The sequence below is a fragment of the Penicillium crustosum genome (assembly GCF_028827405.1).
Source record: "Penicillium crustosum strain IBT 35664 chromosome Unknown utg000005l_segment0_segment0, whole genome shotgun sequence".
NCBI lineage: Eukaryota > Fungi > Ascomycota > Eurotiomycetes > Eurotiales > Aspergillaceae > Penicillium > Penicillium crustosum.
In genome coordinates, this window is record NW_026623126.1 from 518,136 (window position 1) to 541,373 (window position 23,238).

Consider the following 23,238-nt stretch of genomic DNA (forward strand, 5'->3'; position numbering starts at 1 on the left):
GCTTGACTTTTTGCGACTATCCCGGACTTGCATCGAGAGCGACGGGTTTTACTCCGAAGCCGGCGATTTCCCCCCACGAGCTATCGGACATAGCTACCTTGCGCGCCAATCTTTCTTACACGCTCCCACTATGCGCTCTTGAACCTCTTCTCGGTGACTCGAACTACTCCGGAGCTCAGAGAATATCATCTTAGGCGGCCATGCTGCTCAGAGCCGCACGATCGCCGTGCTGGCGCACAGCGCAATTCGCCCACCCGAGCTTCGCCGGCAAGCTACGAAGCACACGGCTCAATGGAACACACCTGCGCACATTCACGTCAAATAACAATTCATTATGGAGTCAATCCACAGATAATAAAGATCCTACATCTGTCAAAGCCACTCCTACCTCTGCCCCCGCACCATCGCAACTAGCAAATGCCAATATTATCCAGAAGCCGGAAGATAACGGCAATGCGAAGACCCCACCAAAAAAGGACTTGCTGAGCGAGCCCATGACTGGAAAGCAAGAACAAAGGAAGGCAGACTGGGCTATTATGAAAGAAATGGCCAAGTATCTGTGGCCGAAGGTAATCCCCGAGTGCTATTGGTATAGAATAGCTGAGTACTGACTATCGATTGTAGAATGATTGGGGCACGAAGCTCCGTGTTAGCACGGCACTTTCACTGCTTATTGGAGCAAAGGCAAGTTTTGTCTGTTATTGTGTTTTCATTTAACTATGCTAATCCGAACCCAATGCAGATCCTCAATGTGGAGATCCCTTTCTACTTTAAGAACATTGTCGACTCCATGAATGTAGACTTTGCTACCGTCGGTGGCACCGCCTACACTGTGGCGGGTTCGATGATTATTGCTTGTAAGAATGGCAGCATGTTGAAAGAAAGGACTCGTCACTAATACTTTTTAGATGGTGTGACCCGAATTGGTGCTACATTGTTCCAAGAGCTCCGTAATGCGGTCTTTGCTAGCGTTGCGCAGAAGGCAATTCGGAAGGTGGCGTCAAATGTTTTCGAACATCTGTTGCGACTGGATCTCAACTTCCACCTCTCTCGCCAGACCGGAGGTCTGACCCGCGCAATTGACCGCGGTACTAAGGGAATCAGCTTCCTCCTAACTTCCATGGTTTTCCATGTGGTCCCGACAGCACTTGAAATCTCGCTTGTCTGCGGTATCCTGGTATGATATGATAACGAATATTCTCGTTTTTCTCTACTGACGTATTGTAGACTTATCAATATGGACTCCAATTTGCTGCGATCACAACAACAACAATGATCGCGTACACAGCGTTCACCATTACTACAACCGCGTGGCGAACGAAGTTCCGGAGACAGGCCAATGCCGCTGATAATCGCGGAGCAACTGTTGCCGTGGACTCCCTCATTAACTACGAGGCTGTCAAGTACTTCAATAACGAGAAATTCGAAGTGGCACGATATGACAAGGCCTTGAAGAAGTACGAAGATGCATCAATTAAGGTGACTACGTCTCTGGCATTCCTTAACTCTGGTCAAAACATGATATTCTCCTCTGCGCTGGCCGCAATGATGTACCTGGCTTGCAATGGAGTTGCAAACGGATCCATGACCGTCGGTGACCTAGTCATGGTCAACCAGCTGGTCTTCCAGCTCTCAGTCCCCCTCAACTTCTTGGGATCTGTTTACCGTGAGCTGCGCCAGTCCCTGCTGGACATGGAGACGCTTTTCAACCTGCAGAAAGTGAACGTCACCATCCAGGAACGACCCGACGCCAAGCCCTTGCAGCTGACGCAGGGCGGCCACATCCGCTTTGAGAACGTCACTTTCGGCTACCACCCAGACCGACCGATTTTGAAGAATGCCACCTTCACTATCCCCGCAGGACAGAAGTTCGCCATTGTCGGCCCTAGTGGCTGCGGCAAGTCTACAATCTTGCGTCTGCTGTTCCGCTTCTACGACGTTCAATCCGGCCGCATCTTGATTGACGGTCAGGATATCCGCGATGTGACCGTTGACAGCCTCCGAAAGGCAATTGGAGTGGTACCGCAGGATACGCCGCTGTTCAACGACACGATCGCCCACAACATCCGTTATGGACGGATTGATGCATCGGACGAGGAAGTACGCCGAGCTGCGGAGCGAGCCCACATCCACAAGCTCATCGAGGGTCTGCCTGATGGCTACCAAACTGCGGTTGGTGAACGCGGTATGATGATCTCCGGTGGCGAGAAGCAACGTTTGGCAATCTCTCGGTTGATCCTGAAGGATCCGCAATTATTATTCTTCGATGAGGCAGTAAGTATTTACTCCACTCCTTCATCCACCAGCGGAGCGGTTAATTGGTGTAACTAATCACCCCCTCTTAGACATCCGCCCTGGACACCTACACGGAGCAGGCGCTCCTCCAGAACATTAACAGCATTCTCAAAGATAAGAGTCGCACAAGCGTGTTTGTGGCTCATCGCCTACGCACGATCTGCGACAGTGATCAAATCTTAGTCTTGAAGCAAGGTCATGTGGCAGAGATGGGCTCACACCGCGAGTTGCTCGAGCTTGACGGCACCTATGCAGAGCTTTGGAATAGTAAGTTCTTCTTTTTAGTACGATCTTCAGTCATTTTTAACTCGGTTTTAGCCCAGGAACAGTCGCTGGCCCAGGATGTTGATGAGGAGGAGGAGGTCCAGCCTAAGGTCTAGGATTGCGAATCTGTAAATGACCATCCAGCATACCAGTGTTGGACTACATTTTATGTACTACTCAGGGTTTACTTAGCACATATCATCCCAATGTAAACAGCATTATGCATATCTTGCATATATTATGGACTTGTTGATGGAAGTAGGTAGTAATGCTTTCGGTAGGAGATAATAGTAGGACCGTGCACAAAAGATAACCTGAACGACATCTCATCTATAGATCTATTGATTTGCTATTCTCAAGGGACAAACACCATAGGTGGTAATCCATCCTTAGGCTGATGCTTGCCTTGAGCAACTCGCTTATTATGAACGACATAAATAACAATCTGCGCTGAAGCGCTCGCGATTCCCACAGATACCATAATGATCATGGTACGTAGGCCCGTTGAATAACTAGACGATGATATTAGAAGCTGTCTAGAAGTGAATTTCGAGGAATACCTTCACTTACTATGGTTTATCTCCCGCTTGGAAATACTGTGTCCCAACCATTAAACCGCTAATTGCGGACATGACCCACATACTGCAGTAAAGACTCTCATCAGCTCCAGTCAAGGCCAAAATAAGAATAAAGAAAAACTCACGCAATACTGATACTCCGCTCCCTCGGATCCCGACAGTTGAGTTGAACCCAGAAGTTATGGATGGGATGGTATCCCACAGCTAAACTGTTCACAGCTGTCCATAGTCCCCAACGTGACCATTTACCGGCATGGGGCTGGACCTTGAACGTTACTATCAGGGCGATGAGGTAGCAGACTTGAGCAGCGATCACAGTTGCACCTCGTTGGTTGGTTCGATCGCTCATATAGGCAAAGAAGAATACCACTCCAAGGGATAGGGATGCACCGACTGCGGCCAGGGCGTTTGCTGCTGTTCTGTCGAAACCGAGTGACCTGTACAATTTAGCATTAGATCAGCTTACTTATGAACGGCAGTGAGAACTTACATGATGATGGAGGGTGTGTAAGTGGTTAGAGGACTCCATGTCGAAAACACGACGAATGTAGAAACAAAGTGCGGCCAGCGACGGTAGCAAGCCACAGTACGGAAGACCACTTTCAGTGGAATATGCACACCATATGCGCCCTCAGTACTTCCGCCATTGTCGATTTCGAGTCGTTTTTGAATAATGTCTTTCTCGGAATCAGAGAACTTGATAAGTCCCGGGCTCAATAATGGCCTGGTGAGATCGGGTGATCCAGGTAGGAAGAGTGATAGGAGGAATGAGACGAAGATAGTGAATAACCCCTCAACTATTGGTATGTTAGCGAATGCCGACTTGTGTTTAGAACATATGCATACTTAGGAAGAGCCACTGCCATCCTCGAATACCGTGTCGACCATCGAGAATTAGGATGCCCGAGGCGAGGATAGGACTCAAGGCATTTCCACCAAACATGCCAAAGAAGAAAATGGCAACTCTCTTGGCCAATTCTCTTTTCGTATACCATGATGACAAAGTATAGACTGCACCAGGAATATAACCTGCTTCAGCGAATCCTAGAAGCAGTCGTATAGCCAGGAAAGATCCTCGACTACGAACGAATACTTGCATAGTAGCAAGTAAACCGAAGAGAAAGACCTGGGCCGAAATCCACGTGCGAGGACCAATCTGTCAAAGCTCCCGTCAGAATTAGATCTTCTAGAGAGACGATCTCATACATACCCGTTGCAAGGCCATGTTACATGGTATCTCAAAGACCACGATACCCATAAACATGAGCTGATTCCCCAAATTGATTGTGGACTGTGAAATGTTGATATCAGCGGCGAAGCCACCAGTTAATGCACTCGCAATGTTCATGCGATCTAGCTGGAAGACAAGAAGACCGAGAAAAAGCAGAGGCAGTACTGTCATATCAATCCTTGGGAGAAATGAATGTCAGCGTTGAATTCTTGATACTGTATCTATAGGGGGTCATTGGTAGTTACTTTCTGCGTGCTTTTTGCTCCTGGCTGGGATCCCATTCTGGCAATACGCCCAACGTTGATGAAGAGTCGATATCATTGGGATCTAGCTTCTCATTGTTCACTTTGAGATCCATACTATATCTTTCCCCTCGGGGAGATTGGTAATAGTGATCTTGTTAATACCTAATGGCGAGAGAGGTAGAGATAGAAACAGAAATAGCAGAATCCGATGAAAATTGCAAGCAAGTATAAACTACAGAGTATATAATATAGACTTCTTCTTGTCTTAGTCTTATCGCTACTAGATATTTACTTCATTGGCTCTACTCCATATCATAATTTATGAATATGGCGTGCTACGAGAAATCTCTCCTTAAAAAACGTGTTCCGAACCTTCGAAACAGTGTTGAACCACAATTCTTTTTCTTGGGCCGCGTCTTACTTTAACGGGATTTGAAGGGGTTTGAAGATAAATTTGACAAGTAATGTATTCTGGCGCCGTAACTGGTTCGTTCGTGGTCGTAGCCCCGCGATGCCGAATTGCGTGACAAGGCCCATAAACGACGACAGCAGCGAACCCTAGATCGGGGCTAATTTCCCCCAGATCGGCATTTGCAGCGGGATCTCACTCATTACATCTATATATCGCAATTATACCGCGGGATTATTCTATAGTTTCAATCATTTATTTTTTTTTAAATTTCTATAATTTTCTATGATGGTGCCTGTTAAACGTGTTGCGGTAATCGGCGCCGGGCCGGCGGGAGCCATTGCCATAGATGCTCTGGCGCAAGAAAAGGCCTTTGACATTATCCGTGTATTTGAGCGTCGCGAGGGCGCTGGAGGATGCTGGTTCGTTAATTTCTTTCAAAAAAATTTTCTGCGAGACTGACATGAAAAACACAGGATTGGCGACTCATCGCAGCCTCCAACACTCCGCGACTTTGCGTCTCTAGCGACAAGAACAGCTGATCCACCACTACCTATCCCCGAAAAGCTACCTGCGCAGACTCCAAAGTCAGACCAGCCTCGTTTTACTGAGTCGTCTGTTTACCCTTATCTGGAAACCAATGTCGACTTCCTGCCCATGCAGTTCTCTCAAGAACCTTTCCCAACAGAGCGCAGCGCACACTCTATATCGCATCATGGACCTGACACCCCATTCCGAAAGTGGGATCTGGTTCGAAAATATGTTGAGAGTCTTGTCGACCGCCGGGGTTACAGCGACTTTGTTTCATACAATACCACAGTGGAATTGGTTGAGAAGGTGGGGACGGAGTGGAAAGTAACACTCCGCAAAAATGGAGAGCAGAGTGATTACTGGTGGGTTGAGTGGTTTGACGCAGTCGTCGTGGCGAGTGGGCACTTCTGGGTTCCATATATACCCGCAATAGAAGGCCTGGAGGCATTTGAGAAGACCAGACCTGGCAGTGTGATTCACAGCAAACACTTCCGGGGGAGAGATAAATTCGCTGGCAAGGTAAGCTAGATCCTCAAATTCCAGGACTCTATTGTATCGGGCTCATTATACTAACGTGGTTATTATAGCGAGTTGTAGTCGTGGGCGCATCCGTCTCAGCAGCCGACATCGCAGTCGATCTAGTGGAAACAGCCAAGGCACCAGTCCATGCAATCACAATTGGACATGCCGCTAATGGGTATTTCGGCGATGAGGCGTTCAATCACCCCAAGATCCAAAAACATCCCTCAATAGAACGAGTCTCGAACAGGACTGTGCACTTGACGAATGGGAATTGTATTACAGACGTTGACCACATAGTCTTCGGCACAGGCTACAGCTGGACGCTGCCATTCCTACCATCAGTCCCAGTGCGCAATAACCGGGTCCCCGATCTGTACCAACACGTTGTCTGGCAAAAAGACCCGACATTATTATTTGTCGGTGCTGTTGCGGCTGGTCTGACGTTCAAGGTCTTCGAATGGCAATCTGTTTTGGCCGCACGGCTGCTGGCTGGCCGAGCTACTCTACCGTCTGCTGAAGTGATGCAAAAATGGGAAGCGGATCGTGTCAAGGCTCGGGGTGATGGTGTCAAGTTTACACTGCTCTTCCCAGACTTCGAGGACTACTTCGAGACCTTACGACGTCTAGCCGGCGAGGGGGTAGAGGGAAAGGGACGCAAGCTACCCAAGTTTCGCCGCGAGTGGGTAAGAGCATTCTTTGAGGGACTTGAACGTCGTAAAGCTATGTGGAGGAGGTTGAACTTGAAATCTCGAGCGGCTTTAAACACTGAGACTATCCATAAGGAGGTAGCTCGGCTTTGAAGACCACTGGGATTCCACAATAGATCAAGTTTGTTTGTCAGGGTCAGCACTCATATATGTACATATCTGTATCATGTCACTATCGAATCAGCCTCTCTTTTTCCAAGACTGCCCATGTTGTCATCAGATACATGACCTGCTATATAAATTTTCCGTAGAATGTGCTCTGTACTGCCCGTGTATTCAATTTTATTTAAATTAAATACTGGTCGACTACATGAACATCCGAAACAGGAAAGCGGCTATGTTGTTTCACATCTACCCTGGAGCCTCAAAACGACTGGCAAAAACCGAATCATTATCCAGGCAATCTAACTACCTAGATACTGTGCTTGTATGATTGACCAATAGGAGGTTACATGTTCCCTTGTATATCTCTGTTCTATACCCCTGTTTGTGCGCAGTGCTGCGCAGTGCTGCGCCTCGTACTTTTTACAAATGTCGACTCCGCACCACAAGGCATACTCGATTTCCCTCTATTCTTTATAAATACCAAGATGATCTCCCAACCTTTTTATCATCCAGACACTTCTACTTTCAATCCATTTTTATCATTTGCCAAGATTTATCGTTGGATCATAGGACATCATGGTGGGACGTTATATCTGTGCGCTCCCCTCGGACGAGGAACTTCAAGTCTTCGAAGAGAAAATCAACTATTCTTTCACCAATTATACTCTATCGCGCGAGGCACTTCAAGTCTCCAACGGTTTCAACGGAGATGGTAATAAGGACCTTGCCTTGATCGGCGACAGCATTCTCGACTTGATCATTGTGATCTCTGGCCGCAAAAAGAACAAGACGAAAGGTAAGCGTTTCACCCTGGCTACTTCATTGTACTTTATTCCATAGGCTTACGCTCTGATTAGGAGAAATCTCCGAAATGATCCAGCTGAAGGCCAGCAATGCCGCTCTCGCCAAGCAAGGGTTTGTCCTCGGCATTGACAGATTCATTGTCAAAAATCCTTCCCAAATTGAAATCATGCCCAAAGTCATGGCCACCACCATGGAGGCCATCGTTGGGGCAGTGTACATCGACTGCAATGAGCAGATCCAGCCATGTGAAGATGTCATGACCGCCTTGGGTCTTTCTTGGTCTGAGTGAACGCCAATCACCTGCCACGGTGACATACAGAACCCCCCGACGCAGGGGCTGGCGGGGACAATTACAGGCAGTGGGTGCTTTTCATTCGATAGTGCGGTGGCTTGCAATAGCATGCCCCTGTATGCCACAGCCCTATTCAATGAGTATCCCCCATCGTCTGAAATTGGTCCCGCTTGCTCCCACGCCGGGGGGCTCTGTACATTTCCATGGTCTAGAATTGGCCTTACTGAGGACATACCGAGAGCAAGAAGGATAGTGAAGCAGAGGATGAGAATTGATAGGGATTTTGAGAAATGAGAGATAATTGAAGTAACCGTTGCACTTATTCTCGTATTATCACCGTCTCGTAATCGTTCTACCGGGGTGTGTAAATAATGACCCCCAGGGACTAAAAAACTCAAACTTTATGGTCTTAACCTAGTAAAATGATACCAATCTGACTCATAAGTGACCGAACCTCAACTGCGAAGAAGATCAACAATTGCTAATAGGCCATTGCGCTCTGCCTTGTCGATGACCGATTCCTCTCTTGCATCACGAACAGTTGGATCAGAACCCTTGTGTCTCCAGCCAGATGCGGGTTATTTACCTGGCAAAATATGATCAGCCTCCCTTGTCATCACTTCCTAGTAATTACTAGACTAGAGGGTTGAGTCTCATCTTGTGTGCTTATCCTGTGCGAGTTGATTACTTTAGTATAGCATTTTCATCACATTTCCACCACATTTACACAGATTTTATCTAAACTCTCTTTCGAAATTTGAGGTCCATTTTGAGGTTACTCTGTTTCTAGTTACTGCTTTTGGCATTAAATAGGAAGTAATTACCCATGAGAATCCATTTAGCCCGTTCTGGAATTGGCGATTGCCCTTTCAATTGATCATCACGCCATTCTCCTCTAGATTGGCAACTGTGAAAAAAATGCCCTCGCGTAAATGCATCCAATACCACCCGGCGTTGAATGTCGTTTCTGACTTCCTCTGACAGACTACGAGTGACCGATCTTAGGTTTGTCTCCGAGACACCGGGGAAAAAGCCAAGCGGCAACATGACAACGCATTTATCGGAGGTTATAGGGGGGAAATATATCGAAATCCAAATAATGGGATCTCGAAAAGCCCATCTTTACCGTCACCAGACAATGAACAAACAATAGCACCAGAGAGTACTGGGCCACATATAAGAAATTCCTTATCGAAGTAAGGTCGGTGCTCGAGTCGGAAATGCTTCCTTAGAGCAGTGGCTGCATAGACTTTTGTGATCGGAGACAGTAGATGCGTAAAAATTATATGAACGCGAATTTTTCGCACATTTTTCTTTTTCCAATTGTCTATCCGATATGCCAATCCATCCCAAGTCGTAAATGAGGAGAACTGCGTTGGATAGGACGACTTCATTTCCCCATGACTTTCGACCTCCCAGCGTGTGATGTCACGCTGACCCCGATATCGAGGCCAAATATCACCCTTCAAATCAGGGCCGTTATTCGGTGGGATTGAACCATTCGCATTTCCTTCGTGCGTTGCCCTCATTAATACAGCTGGCAGATGGCCTCGTGTGTGGTCTTGGTGGGCTGAAATACAATCATCACAGAGCCTGGTGAAAGGATTTATAGACAGAGTCATTTTGATCACTATGTGGCGTGGAGAAAAGGGATAAGGTATGTCTTGAGTAAGAATGTTTGTATGGAAATGATGAAGCTGCCTTCGATCCTTGCTGAGTGAACAAACCAAAGCCAGTAGCGGTGAGGACTGTAATGTTCAGAGCAAAAGGAAGATCAATAATCCGGAGCCTTACTAGTGAGTAAATATAAAGAGTATCAATATACTATAATAATACTAATTCTTGAGATATTAGGGGTTAGAGCAGACAATTTGACCATATTGAAGCTAACTGCACTGCGTAGGGGAAAAGAAGAAGGGAAAGAGGAAGCTATTTGTAGCTGCCAGTCCTGTCAAACAGGATCAGGTGATCTCAACACTAATATATAGATAAATACTACATGTACTTTTATTAGACCGCTTACATTCCAAAAAGAGTGGACGAAGGCTTAAACTATACAAATTGTCCTTATATGGTTGTTCCTGGCTTTTACACGGAACAGGTGCTGTTGACGCAAGAAGTGGAGCGCCTGAGGTATATATTGACGAGCAACGCATGCATTGATTAGAATCAAGGGTTGAGGGAGTTGAATACATTTGATAGTAGGCTGCGGATGACATCATCTTTGGGATTTATCAAGCACTAGAATATGTTGAAGTGTCTAGGTTTATAAATGTACCTTCGAATCTTGTCCTGGACATTTTCAACCCCCTCGAATCTTATCCCAAACATCTTCAAAGCCCTCGAAACTTGGAATATCCTTCACCCGTAGTTGATCCAAGACACCTTTGACAGGAGCACCATTTTTAATCAGCATTCTAGCAATCTTCAAGTACTCTTCATGATGGTCTTCACAGTCTTCCCAGTCGTCATCGTCTCCAGTATACCATGCCTGTGGATCCAATGCTATGTGCAGAGCAGTCGGTCCACATATTCTTCCGTCGTACCTTTTGAAGAATCCGGCGTTTGCACTCACGTCTGCACCATGCTTCAAAAGAAGCTCAACAATGTCGATGTTACCCTCAAGTACAGCCAAATGGAGAGCATGGCCATTCCATGATTTCTGGTCAAGGTCGGAGTCCGTTAAAGAATCCTTGTCAAAATGTGTTGTGGAAGCGCGGACATCAGCTCCAGCAGCAATCAGTATCTCGATTATTTCCATGTGAGACCAGAGCGATGCGCCATGAAGTGGACGCCATCCACAATTATCAGCTCTTTCAATATCAACGTTGGATTCCAGCAAGAAAGATACTGCGTCTGTCATTCCATGAGCACATGCCTGATAGAGAAGTGAAGGATGCTTCCCAGAAAGTGTGACACAGGAGTTGAAATCACTCTCGAGCTTGAGAAGATGTAGAAACATAGTCTCATCACCTTTTTCCAGGGCTTCCAAAAGCATTGTGTTTCCTTTTTCGTTTGTTATGTTTGATATTTGTTGACAAATTTCGTCGTCTCGGAGGGAGGCTCTTGTTTCAACGGAGCGATAGGGATGGCGATCGGAAGTAAGTTGCACCATATTCACCGGAAGAAGGCGCTGTACTATATCACTATGGCCCGAGGCGAATGCGGCACAATGGATGGGGAAAAAGCCATCTTCATCTGGTATATCTGCATAAGCACCATGAGAGATCAAACTGATGACCAAATCGACGTTCCCTGTGTTTGCAGCAAAATGCAACAATGTTTCACCATTTGAGTTCTTGTAGTTGAGCTTGCCGGCAAGTTTCAACGCCAGGCATATGCAGTCAAACATCTCTGTGTTGCTCAGCTGGCCACGGTACTCCAAATGTTGAGCCCAATGCCCCGGCTTGGGCGAGTTTGAGGCATGCGCTAACAGACAACGCAGGGATTCTGTGTTGTTGACTGCCGCTGCGGTCAAAATTGAATCGAATTCATTCTCAAAAGAATGGAAACAATCGGCACCAAGCTCCAATAGAGTGGCCGTGATCTGAGCAATTGGAATCTTTTTAGCTGCGAGAAGAAGAGGAGTTGTGCTCATTTCTGAGTCGCAAACGTTCACGTCTGCGCCCGCCGACACCAAACCGGCCAGAATCGGCTGGGAAGCCTGCGCCATCTGGTCATGTGGAAGTTTTGGTCTTTGAAGGTGATTCTTCGCACGTGCCTGTGCAAATACACGACTTAAATTAGAGTGAGACAGTGCATTCTTAGATGAAGAAAGTAGGGTGGAAGGCTCCGCGAAAAGTCGGTCATCAATGCTCTTGACCAATTCCAAAGCAGCGTCATCGCCTGGTGACACACCACTCCCAATAAGACTCTTGATAATTTGAAATTCAAGGTCCCTGGTCGCGTCTGTCACAATAGACTGAAAGGAAGTGCTGGTGGGGGGCTCCGCTCCAAAGGTCATCAAGAGATGGGCTATGCTCCAAGCTTTCTGCCTCAATGCACTAGTCAGTGGCGTATCTAATTCAATATCTTCATCGTCCGAAGAGTTGGAAATAACGGATTGACACGTTTTCCGAGCCAATAATGAGATGACGGCGTTTTCTGATAACCCTCGGAACAACAGGCGAAGAACTTCTTCAACCTCTTCCACCTCCCAGCTCGGCTTCACGGCTTCCATCATGGTTTGGATCGGAGTCCGCCCACTCTTATCGACAGTCTCAACCGTACACCCAGCTGCCGTCAAAAGTTCGATGCATTTCACACTGCGGCAAGTTGCTGCCTCGTGCAAAGCAGTCTTGCCTTCTTCATCTTGGAACTCGACACTAGCCCCTTTTGAAAGTAGCATGCGAGTCATTTCAGTTCCCGAGTCCCTCATTTCCTGTTCTTTATTATCTGCGCTGGCAAGCGAAACGGCCATCATCAGGCAGGTTTGCCATCCACTTTTATTACAAATCCACACGTGCGACAACTGATTGACATCTGCACCACCCTCAATCAGAGCCTGTGCTGTCTCGACGAATCCGTTCATTACTGCGACACTCAAGGCAGTCTTGTCATACCCATCTAGGAGTTCAGGTCGTGCCCCTTTAGATAACAAAAGTAATGCAAATTGTGGGTCTTGTTGTGTCGCGGCTGCATGCAAATTTGTTCCATTCTGATCCATATGAGCACCGCCACTGTCGATGATGACTTTTGCTGTTTCCAAGTTCCCGAGGCAGATAGCAGTACGAAGTATGGACTCGTTCATCTCAGCCTGTAGTTCTTTGGAACTCTTTTCCAGCAGAAGCTGTATAAAACGTGGGTCTCTCTGATGTGCGGCAAGGTTCAACAGAGGTCCTTTTTCAGAAATGTAATTCACATCTGCACCAAGTTCGAGGAACAGTTTTGCTGCCTGGAAATCTCCATCCTGGATAGCGGAGACAAATAGATTTGACTTCCATGCTGATGGATCTTCCTTCGTGAATTCATACCTGAAGTAATTGCTGGGGTCTTCCTCCATGTATGTCTCCCCGGCAATCAACTCACTCGAGCGGCTTACTTCTCCATTTATTTGCGACTTGAATGTGTTTCTCCACGTGCTCTGGGCAATAGGGACTCTGAAGCTCTCTCTTGACCAGATCCTCTGGAAGTCTTCCTCCCCGGTAGAATCAGGCGCATCAAAGTGAGCCACAAGCAGGTCGAATATTGTCGCATTCTTGCCCTCAGCTGCTATTTGCATTGGCGAAGTGTTTTTTGGTGTGTTCAATCGTCTCACGTCCTCGACGCTGAGGGTTTGAATGTCAGCCTTAGTAACACGCGACAACTGCGCTTGATGATGCTGCACAAGCTCCAAAACCACGTCGGCTTCACCGCGGGATATAGCCCAGTGTAATGCCGTCCAACCATATTTGCTGCGATTTGTATACTTTGCGTGCTTGGATAATAGAAGACGAACAATACCCAAGCTTCCAGTGAATGACGCCCAGAAAAGAGGGGTCCACTCTTGATTGTCTGTGGCATCGACATCTGCCCCATTTCTCACGAGAATTTCAGCAGAGGAAAAATGACCGTTTGCACACGAGTAATGGAGAGGTGTCCAGCCATGAGTATCTGTTAAAGATGTACTGAGTCCCGACTCGATCAGAGTCTTCAGGGTTCCCGTAAGATTCCAATAAGCCGCAACATGCAATGCTGTTTGATGCTGAGGGATTGAATCAAAAAGAGAGTCCAGGAGATCAGTTTCGAGCTCATTGCGGAAATGTAATGCTTGAACGGCGGCATTCAGGAGCTTCTCGTTGCAAATAAAAAACTGAATAAGGGAGTTTAGATCTTCCTCCGCGCTTTCTACCTCTTTGATATGTCTTGCCCAATGCCGTGAGGCATAATTTAGAAACAACATTTCATCAGAGCGGCGGGACATCTCCACGCGACTTCTGCATGGGCCTTCCTTGAACGGACTGAGACACATGTAGCGTAGACATGTCTCTGCGATGTCGGTCTCCATATCACAAGGTAGCAACACCGTGGATCCGAAAAAGTCATAAGCGGTCGCATGGACCATTGCGACAGTCTTGTCATCATGTAATACCACTAGGCCAACACACGATCGAAGTAGAAGATCAGGGCTGACGAAGTTATCTTCTTCAATGTAATCCTCATCCTCTTCGACGGCGAAAGCATGGATTACTTCATCGATTTTTAGACGTCTCTTCGCAAAGACAACCCATCCGATAAATCGCCGAGCAAGTTCCCTCCTTGCCATTGGTTGCATGTCGATTCGCTGCAGTGTCGATTGGTAAACTTGATTCAACCCCGTTGACTGTTTTTCGAGGGCCTTTTGCATATGGCGAACAGTGGTGAGATCCAAGATCTCATCCAAAATAAGCTTGGTATGTAAAAACCTAGTATCTGGTCAGCACTACACTCATTTACCAGCGGTAGTTCATACATATTCCCCGACTTTTCTGTGATTTTTCCGATCAATTTTTGTGCCCCTCGGGGAAGCTCGCTCTTTTGAAAGCGGGAGTCGATGTAGATCTCTAAATCTTCAACTTGCGAACATATCTCCATCTTGGTTGCAGAATCCATAGCCTTCCTGATATGGCCAAGGTCTCGACTGGTGACCATTACTTTGCACCCATTTTCCACAAAAGAAGACAGGTAAGGCAGCAAAGCATCTGCTCCAGTTACCTCATCTGGACCGTCAACTAGAAGGTATGTCGACTTCAGCTCACATGCCGTTGCAAATGATTCAGCAAGTCCGACAGGCTCACGCTGCTTCATTGGGTCCACGAATAGATGTTTCAATGCAAATAGCACTTTTTCATCTGCTTGCTCGATCACTTGCCGGATCATGCATTGCAGGATTGTTGTGAGGGTTTGTTGCTCCCGTGATGAGAACTGACAAAATACATATACCACGGAGCTTGTAGTCTCTGATCTCTGATCCCACAGGTCCCCAATTGTGATTGATCTAGCTGTGTTAGGTATTGGAAAGCCATGAAGAGGAGACTCTGAGTAGCACGTACGAAAGTAGCGATTTACCGACACCAGCTATTACCGGTTAGCAAGATCGTGATACGTTATAGGAAATCTTCGGAAAGAATTGCTTCGTACGGGCTCCGTAGCACCAGAGCAGTGATGGGTCTCCGGTACGCCAGTTCTCCACGTCTTGGGAGTTCAAAAACCATTTCCCAGTTCCAGGGCAAGCATTTGGTCTGGATCGTAAAAGGTTATCTGACGCTGGGAAGAGAGAGTAAAGATACTGCCTCATTTGCTCTAAAGTTCCGATTAGAGATTAGGGCTATCGTGAGGACTCATGCCATTCAAAGGACCCCCTTACCTTGGTCGATTCCTGCAACCTTTTTGTATGTAGCAGTGGCAACGGACCTGTTGCAAATTAGTTTTACTTTCCAAGTGATTGCCTTGGAGGGAGATGGGTCTTCGAACATGATATTCGTTGAGAGAAAATCGGCAAAAAGAGATCGGTAACGATGCAAAAGATCAATATATTTTTTAACCTCTTTTTCCTGAAACGGCCATACGAGGCGGCGTAGCCGCTTGTCTAGATCGAGGTGCAGAGCCAACAAGTGGCGGCGGCAATCTTGAAGAGCTTCTTCATTGAGCGAAGAGGGCCACGAGGGCAGTTCTAAATCGGTAGACTCTGCCTCTTGAATAGCCTTTTCTACCCGGAAAAGCACATCTGTAAGCGCCGAAACCTCTTGCAAATACAGCTTTTGTGTTTTGGGGGCCGATTTGATGTCTGAGACGTAGCTGTAGCTGAGTTTGGTAATTTGTCCCGCAATCTGGACAAGGCCGGCAATACTGGCCACAAGGCCCACTAGCTCGGCCATAGTCTCCTTGGTATAGCTTCAGATTGGAAATACTGTAAAGACTGTGCCAGAACCTAGGTGGGGTTAGGTACAATGCCAGATACGAAGCGATCAACCCAATCAAGCAAAGTGCGGGGCATGCTTATAGATTGGGGTCCGCATAGCCCTATGCTTTCCTCTACCACTTCATATCTTTCCCTTTTCGTTTTGTTGCTCAGAACGGTCTTTAAGAGCATGGATTGACGCGGCTTATTTCCAATCACCCCGGATTGACTGATTTTCAAGCGGGGACCCGACCCGGGATCGGGACCGCTTGGCTCCGGACCCTATGAGGCTATGAGGCAGTTTAATGTTTAGGGGCTAAGAGTGGACGACTGGGTTGGGTGAATAGATTGAAATGATGTCTGCAAGTGGGCGTACCTAGGTCACTGTACGTAACATATTTCTCTGCTGGGTAGGGCTTTCCGCTGCCGCCGCTTTTACAAGGGCGCTCAGAATCAGGCTTACTGGGTAAATTTCAGTCCGGGCTCAAACTCAGCTGCTCAAATAATCACGTTAGAAAGCCGTGAGGTTCTATGAGCGCTCACTGGGCGCTTAGTGATTACCTAGGTATGATTGAATCCGTGGATGCTCACTGATAGGCCATGCCAACTCCCACATTTACTCCCGTGGGACTGTAAACAGTACAAGCGTATTAAAAAAGTGACCTATATAATTTATATAGAATTTCTCTACTCTGTAACTATTTAACTAGTTAATAAGGTTGTGGTTAGTCAGTCGATTTGGTGGCTCTTGGTCAGGGTAAGTGAGACCCACTACTAACGATGATGTAGTCGAACGTTTCCTGGCTTCTCTGGATATGTCGAAAATGGCTACATTATGCCTTGGATTCACTCCTCGAGCCAAGCTTCGGCTTTTGTTTTGGGCCAGGAAGGGAGGTTGGCTTGATGGCGGTGATGTCAATCTCGTATCCCCGAGGACTTACTGCCCGATTTCGATGACTGTATCCTGCGCTTAGACTCTATATGGTATGTGCTTTCAGGCCAAACTTTGTAGGTGTAGTTCGTATTGCATTTTGACTTCTTATATATATACTCTATTGTATCATATCATATAATGTTATACATAGACATGTACCGACTTTTTCGATTCCGCTCCTTCGTGTACTCCCTCAACCTCATTATTATTATTCCTCTCCAAGATATCATCCACGCTGGAATTATCGGGTATGCGTATCATCGACTTTGGTGCTGACCTCCGGTTTCTGGGTGTGGGCACAGAGCTTCCAGCATATGGCGAACTCAACTCGTATGTGCTTCGTCCGGTTCCGGTTGTCCCTCCTCGAACGGTTCGAATCAGGGATCTGATGCAAGGTATCGACGCCGTGATGATCACTACGTAGGCTTCAATGTATATCCAGCGATCGTAGTTCACAGTTGCAACAGTCGGATCATTGTGTGCGTGTGCGAGGACTCGGGTTTGTACTGCTTTTATAACGGATGCTGCCATTGCACTAAATAATTCAAGATAATTCTGTTAGCCGGGCATCTCTTAAAATAGGGTCTGAAAATCAGTGGCTCACAAAATGCCCAATCCGAGGAGAGTGACTAAGCCCAACTTGACTCTTAACTTCAAATTCAAATTCCAGAAGATGTATGTTGAAAAAACTGCCAGATAAAGATCTGTGGCCGAATTAAATGCTGTGTAGGTTGTTGATTAGTCTTGGTGTATATGGATTAGGGCAAGGAATAGAAGCTCGTACCACCTTGGTAGTACCCGTAGTATGCTTGGACGCGGACATCCCAGCATTTTCCCCCATCCTTCGTCCAGATAGCGGAACCGTGTCCTGGACATTGGACAAATAGAATGATGATTAATAGCACGTTGGTCAATATTTGTAACACAAGTATGATCCACAGTATCACTCTGTGTGACCTTCTAGTGCCTAGTAGCTCAATGACAAAGACAATGAAGGAAATGCGACCAAAAGTGCCACCAGCAATGCCGAATGTTTGTGTCAAATAATCGAACATGATCACTTTGGGCACCACCGTATCCGTGTCGAGGTCCCAAACATGGCGGCCGAACCCGTATTTGACGCCCACAGTAATCAGAGCTGATCCGACTATAGTCAGGCACTACGTGTCAGGCAGTAGGGTCAGTTTTTGATCTTCAAACTAATACACGACATGGACAGGCTAACCAAGGCCGAAACCATGAGAATATCATCCCACCCAAATTTTCTGATCCTTAGCTTTGCAGCCACCCTCAGACCGACAGTGAAAATTGCGATACCGGTGAGCGCCCAAATGTCTCTTAGGAGCCTTGGACCGCGGTCATACAGGGCTCGAGATGAAAGAACCATCTCAGTCAATAGCATGGAATTTCCCAACACAGGGGAACAGAAAGGATGCAAGAAACAGGCATATCCAAGATAAACATAAGTTCCAAATCATCCCGAGGCCAACCCGCAGTATTAATCTTTTATCGTATCGACGTTTCATGGGAAATATCTCATCGGGGATCTCCACAGGGCCCACCAGGACATCGTGACTGCTTGCTCCATACGGAGTAGTTAACTAAATCAACTCCAGATTACTATAATAGGATTAGGTAAACTTGAAAAGTCTAGAAGACTGTTGTAGATCTCCGCTAAAATTCAGCCCTAGAGGTACCTATATAGATAAAAAGATAAGACGAACGTGATCTATCAAATTTCGCCAATACTCCCCGACTTCAAACATATAAAGCCTAGGAGAGCAGGGCATTCGGCGACAATGAGAGTGTTAATCTCAAGACTCCGATCAGGGGGATACTCTCGGTGGGGCATATGTTTTGCAGAATTTGGTTCGAAGGTTAGCGGGATATCCTCGGGATATCTTCGGTTGCGGTGCGATTTCGAACCGATATCGCACATAATTTTCTGGGGTGCATGATGGTAATTCAGATATGTGTGCAGACATGCTTTTATGGGTGCTGGCGATGTAGTAACCATTTGATGGTAAAAGTCAGAGCACAAGAGGCAGACAGACTTAAATTAAGCGCTCAATCCAGCGGATATCCATACGGGAGAATAGAAGTAAAATATATTAGTCTGGTAATTTTCCCGAGGTCTGGTCTAAGACAGGGGATTCTTGTGAGTCAACCAGTTTGGGTCCGGACAATAGTGTCGGAATGCTCATCTTAACAGACAGTATCAGATTGCAAAAACAGAGTATGTCTCATAGTAACGAGTATCGAATAATAAATTCAACGTGTCAAATGGCGAAGCTGTTATCAGAACCCACGGCATAGTTACAATTAAGGGGTTATATCTGGCTTCTTAATGGGAATATGTCAATGCCTAATACCCCCGCCAAGCGTTCGTTTCATGCCTTACGAGGCCAAGTCTCTGGGTTAATAACTATAGCGAAGTCCACACAGTTTCTACGCATTACCTTTTTGCCTTTTTGCCGCCTTGACATCTAACACATCAACAAAGACCCAAAAGGACATAACAAGGCCACTCTTGTAGAGTACAGTACCAATGTCTGGAGGATGGCAACAGTCACGCAATATACTAGATTATAGATACCTTGGATGAGATAAGATTTCCGCAGGCGAAGGTCTCTTCGCGGGGTCATACTGTAAAATCCATCGAATAAGCGCTTTCACTTTGTGGGCTTCCTCCTTATCGAAATCTGGGCCTATGTTGTACCTGATCGAAGGACTCTTCTATAAACGTCTGCTCTACTATAAGCGGTTCCTCCCCGGGAGCGACCCCTCTAAACTAACTATTAAAGAGCTTCCTCTCGGGACGTAATTAAAACCATTCTTGCATAAATTTGCATAAGGTTGAGTAAATATTTTACTATTAAAATAAAAATATTTTAAATTAATGGTATTAAATTCAACATATAAAATTTTTAAAAATAGCCCTACAAAGGGGCCCCAAGAACCATTGCGGTTTGAACTTCAAAAACCAAACCATTTGGGGTTTGTTTAGTTTGCGCTTTTTGGAGCACTCTAAGTGTAGTGCATTTTATTAAGGTGAGCCATTCTTGAGCTTATGTAATAAACAGGTCCCCCACTGCTCAGTGAACTAGTTAGAGCGCTCAGGTCAACCTGGGAAGCCCAGTGAGCGCCCGCCCGAGTCATCCAGCTTATGTAACGATCAGCTGATGCTCAGTGCAACCTTGGAAGCCTGGTGTTTATGTAATACTCAGGAGCGTCCACGGGTGCTTACCTGTAGGTAGTTCTACTCAATGAGCAAAAGGCGGCAAGGCCTGAGCACTAAAGTGGAAAGGGAAAGCCAGAAGTGGCAGAGGTTATCACTTGGGCAAGTACGTAGGTATTAGGAGGTGCGTGTGATCTTGGACGGAAAGTGCTGGCTAATAATGCTCAATGAACATCCTGTGTACTCTGTACATACCTAGGTAGCTCCTTGGAAGGTTAGAAGAAGCTATTCTGAGCTGCAGGTGTGACCTATAGACCCAATGGCGAATAAGGTAGGTACGTTCCAAGGTTAACGATGACTGGCACCCGCCTAACCTTCCAAGCTTGGAGGGTAGATCTACGACATTGTTTCCTGTTCCTATTCGTACGGGGTGATGGGATAGTCTCTTCTCGGGAGGTTGTCGGAAAAGCATCGAAATATCATTAGCTATGACCTGAGGCATCTGATGATGAAGAAAACGCGGAGCACAGCCGGTGATTTATCGGATTGGCCTTACTCGGTTCGGGATCTGTCAACGCCGATCTGCCATGCCGATCACAATCAATATGGACTCGATGTAACTCTGGTGCATTTGAAACGACTTTCTATTGAACAACTCATTCCTGTATTCAGTATTATTGGACTTTTGCATGAGGGATCAACGTGAAACTCAATTTCCGAGGCGTTTGCTTGTTGGGAGGCCCAATTTCCGATTCATAGTGGTGGTTGGAGAATATATAAAGAGGCTGGGATCCCCACAATATTCAGAAGATCACAAAATCATCCCGACATCATGTTAACACTAAATATTTTGACTGCACTATTGGCACCAGGTGTGCTATCATCTGCTTTGCCTGCCCGCGATCTCCATGCACGCGACTTGGATACTGCTGGTGCTCTTCAATCCATCCTAAACAACATTGGCGCTAATGGGTCTGCTGTTTCTGGAGCATCTGCCGGCATTGTGGTAGCATCCCCATCCAAAACGGATCCCGATTGTGAATCCATCCCTCCTCAAATTTGAATGAAAGTAACTAATAGCTGCTAGACTTTTATACCTGGACTCGTGATGCAGCCTTGACATTTAAGGTCCTGATTGATGAGTTCATTGCCGGAGAGACCTCATTGGAATCTACCATCCAGGATTACATCTCTGCTCAAGCAAAGCTGCAGGCCGTGTCTAACCCATCCGGAGACTTGTCTGATGGATCAGGGCTTGCAGAGCCCAAGTATAATGTGGACTTGACTGCCTTCACAGATGCTTGGGGTCGTCCTCAGCGTGATGGACCCGCTCTGCGGGCGACAGCTCTGATCGCCTATGGTAACTATTTGATTTCGACTGAAAAGGAGTCTGTAGTCAAGTCGAACATTTGGCCCATCGTGCAAAATGATCTCAGCTATGTTGCGCAATACTGGAACCAAACCGGATTTGATCTGTGGGAGGAGGTCGAGGGCTCCTCATTTTTCACTATTGCTGCACAACACCGCGCGTTGGTGGAAGGCAGCGCATTTGCCAAGGCGCTGGGAGAGACCTGCGATGGATGTGATTCCCAGGCTCCTCAGGTCCTATGCTTCCTGCAGTCCTTCTGGAATGGCGAGGCTGTGGTTTCCAACCTGGTCGACAATGGCCGAACTGGTCTCGATGCAAACTCCGTGCTTGCTTCGATCGGGAACTTCGACCCCAAGGGTACCTGCGATGATGTGACCTTCCAGCCTTGCTCTGCTCGTGCCTTGTCGAACCACAAGCTATATGTTGACTCGTTCCGTTCGATCTATGATGTGAACAGCGGCAAGGAGGCTGGAAGTGCCGTTTCTGTTGGACGTTATGCCGAAGACACTTACCAGGGCGGCAACCCATGGTATGCGAACCATTCATATTCATTTGATTAGCTTCGAACTTTACTAATCCTTTCCAGGTATTTGACAACACTTGCAGCAGCTGAGCAGTTGTATGATGCCCTTTACCAGTGGGACCAACAAGGATCGCTCGCTATCACCGATATTAGTCTTCCTTTCTTCCAGGATCTGGTTTCATCTGCCGCTACCGGAAACTATTCCAGCTCTTCAGACACTTACACTTCCATTACTAAAGCCGTCAAAACGTATGCCGATGGATTTGTGGCTGTCGTTAACGAGTACACGCCCAGCGATGGAGCTCTAGCCGAACAATTCACTCGGGCCGACGGCACCCCGGCCTCTGCTAGTGACTTGACCTGGTCCTACGCGGCGTTCCTATCTGCTGCTCGGCGTGAAGCTGGAACAGTGCCCGCTAGCTGGGGCGCTTCGAGTGCCAATGAGGTGCCGACGACGTGCGAGGGAAGCTCAGCCGCGGGAAGTTACACGACACCATCAGTCGGCTCGTGGTAAGCATCACGAGGGAGTATAGTTGGTGTCAACAGAATGTGGTTAAGCGAGGCCGCACATCTTGTACCTAATTCCCCCAGACTCGGAACGTCTGTGGAGTTATGAGTCGCCATTTCATACCAATAGACAAATTTATCCAAGTTTAGATGTAATGCCCGTGCCTCTTCGTAATCCTAGCGGTATATTTTCAGGTACACCAAGCTTGTAGGTACACCAAGCTTGCAGGTACACCAAGCTTGCAGGTACACCAAGCCCTTTATTCTCCTTTTTTTGATAGAGGAATTCAATAACCCTATCATCGTTTACCTACATCTATATAATCGGATAGCTATTTTCTGTGCCACATGTATCCATATTTAGCTAAGAGTAGTCTTTACAGGTACCATCTATAATCTCGCCTAGAACTAGGAATTTGTTCCTACTAACGTTGTATCTGTGGAACTATCACTCACCTAACTAATCATCTATATCAAAGACGCCAAAAGATTCCAAGTATCTTGTGCAGCCGTGGTTATTATCAGGCCTATAATAAGAGAGAATATCTAACTTAGTGTAAGGTATTTGTAGACGGAAGCAGTCGTTCCTCAATTATAACAAACCAGAGACATGGATTTTGGGTATATATTCAAGCCGACCTAAAAGAACCAATATCTCAACAAAACCGCTAAAAGCCCGAAAACAAGAGCACGGGATAGTGTTGTTCGACCTAAAATCGCTCTTGAGGCTAGAGCTGTCTTTTTGGGGGCCGGGTAAGACAGAATCGTTTGATGGCTCGACCTCAGTTATATAGCTCTCTGGCACAGAAAGCTCGTGTACAATGTTGCTCAAAAAATGGCTCAATTGTTCTGGTGCTGGGCTAGTGAGCCCAGACTCTTTATCCGG

The 23,238-nt window shown here is 46.7% G+C and overlaps 7 protein-coding genes across 7 annotated transcripts; 4 read left to right on the forward strand and 3 right to left on the reverse strand.

Annotated features, from left to right (window-relative positions):
• Positions 1–200: 200 nt before the first annotated feature.
• Positions 201–2,675, forward strand: atm1 (ATP-binding cassette Fe/S cluster precursor transporter ATM1; the record flags this gene model as incomplete). The annotated part of the gene is made up of 7 exons (XM_056878613.1): positions 201–569; positions 625–684; positions 743–857; positions 909–1,177; positions 1,228–2,274; positions 2,346–2,562; positions 2,614–2,675. The coding sequence occupies 7 exons, from the start codon at positions 201–203 to the stop codon at positions 2,673–2,675; spliced, it is 2,139 nt and encodes a 712-aa protein (XP_056723932.1).
• Positions 2,676–3,258: 583 nt separating this feature from the next.
• On the reverse strand, positions 3,259–4,485 carry N7487_010884 (uncharacterized protein; the record flags this gene model as incomplete). Its single annotated transcript, XM_056878614.1, has 4 exons — positions 3,259–3,574; positions 3,628–3,934; positions 3,984–4,293; positions 4,348–4,485. 4 exons carry the CDS (start codon positions 4,483–4,485, stop codon positions 3,259–3,261), a joined length of 1,071 nt encoding a protein of 356 aa, XP_056723933.1.
• An 825-nt stretch (positions 4,486–5,310) lies between these two features.
• Positions 5,311–6,875, forward strand: N7487_010885 (uncharacterized protein; the record flags this gene model as incomplete). Its single annotated transcript, XM_056878615.1, has 3 exons — positions 5,311–5,444; positions 5,499–6,072; positions 6,141–6,875. The coding sequence occupies 3 exons, from the start codon at positions 5,311–5,313 to the stop codon at positions 6,873–6,875; spliced, it is 1,443 nt and encodes a 480-aa protein (XP_056723934.1).
• A 588-nt stretch (positions 6,876–7,463) lies between these two features.
• N7487_010886 (ribonuclease III domain-containing protein) lies at positions 7,464–7,980 on the forward strand (the record flags this gene model as incomplete). Its single annotated transcript, XM_056878616.1, has 2 exons — positions 7,464–7,683; positions 7,745–7,980. 2 exons carry the CDS (start codon positions 7,464–7,466, stop codon positions 7,978–7,980), a joined length of 456 nt encoding a protein of 151 aa, XP_056723935.1.
• Positions 7,981–10,285: 2,305 nt separating this feature from the next.
• N7487_010887 (uncharacterized protein) lies at positions 10,286–15,818 on the reverse strand (the record flags this gene model as incomplete). The annotated part of the gene is made up of 5 exons (XM_056878617.1): positions 10,286–14,366; positions 14,414–14,938; positions 14,994–15,018; positions 15,082–15,243; positions 15,308–15,818. The coding sequence occupies 5 exons, from the start codon at positions 15,816–15,818 to the stop codon at positions 10,286–10,288; spliced, it is 5,304 nt and encodes a 1,767-aa protein (XP_056723936.1).
• A 1,098-nt stretch (positions 15,819–16,916) lies between these two features.
• On the reverse strand, positions 16,917–18,162 carry N7487_010888 (uncharacterized protein; the record flags this gene model as incomplete). The annotated part of the gene is made up of 4 exons (XM_056878618.1): positions 16,917–17,310; positions 17,380–17,497; positions 17,560–17,935; positions 18,001–18,162. 4 exons carry the CDS (start codon positions 18,160–18,162, stop codon positions 16,917–16,919), a joined length of 1,050 nt encoding a protein of 349 aa, XP_056723937.1.
• A 2,623-nt stretch (positions 18,163–20,785) lies between these two features.
• On the forward strand, positions 20,786–22,359 carry N7487_010889 (glycoside hydrolase family 15 protein; the record flags this gene model as incomplete). Its single annotated transcript, XM_056878619.1, has 3 exons — positions 20,786–20,990; positions 21,041–21,851; positions 21,909–22,359. The coding sequence occupies 3 exons, from the start codon at positions 20,786–20,788 to the stop codon at positions 22,357–22,359; spliced, it is 1,467 nt and encodes a 488-aa protein (XP_056723938.1).
• Positions 22,360–23,238: the final 879 nt, after the last annotated feature.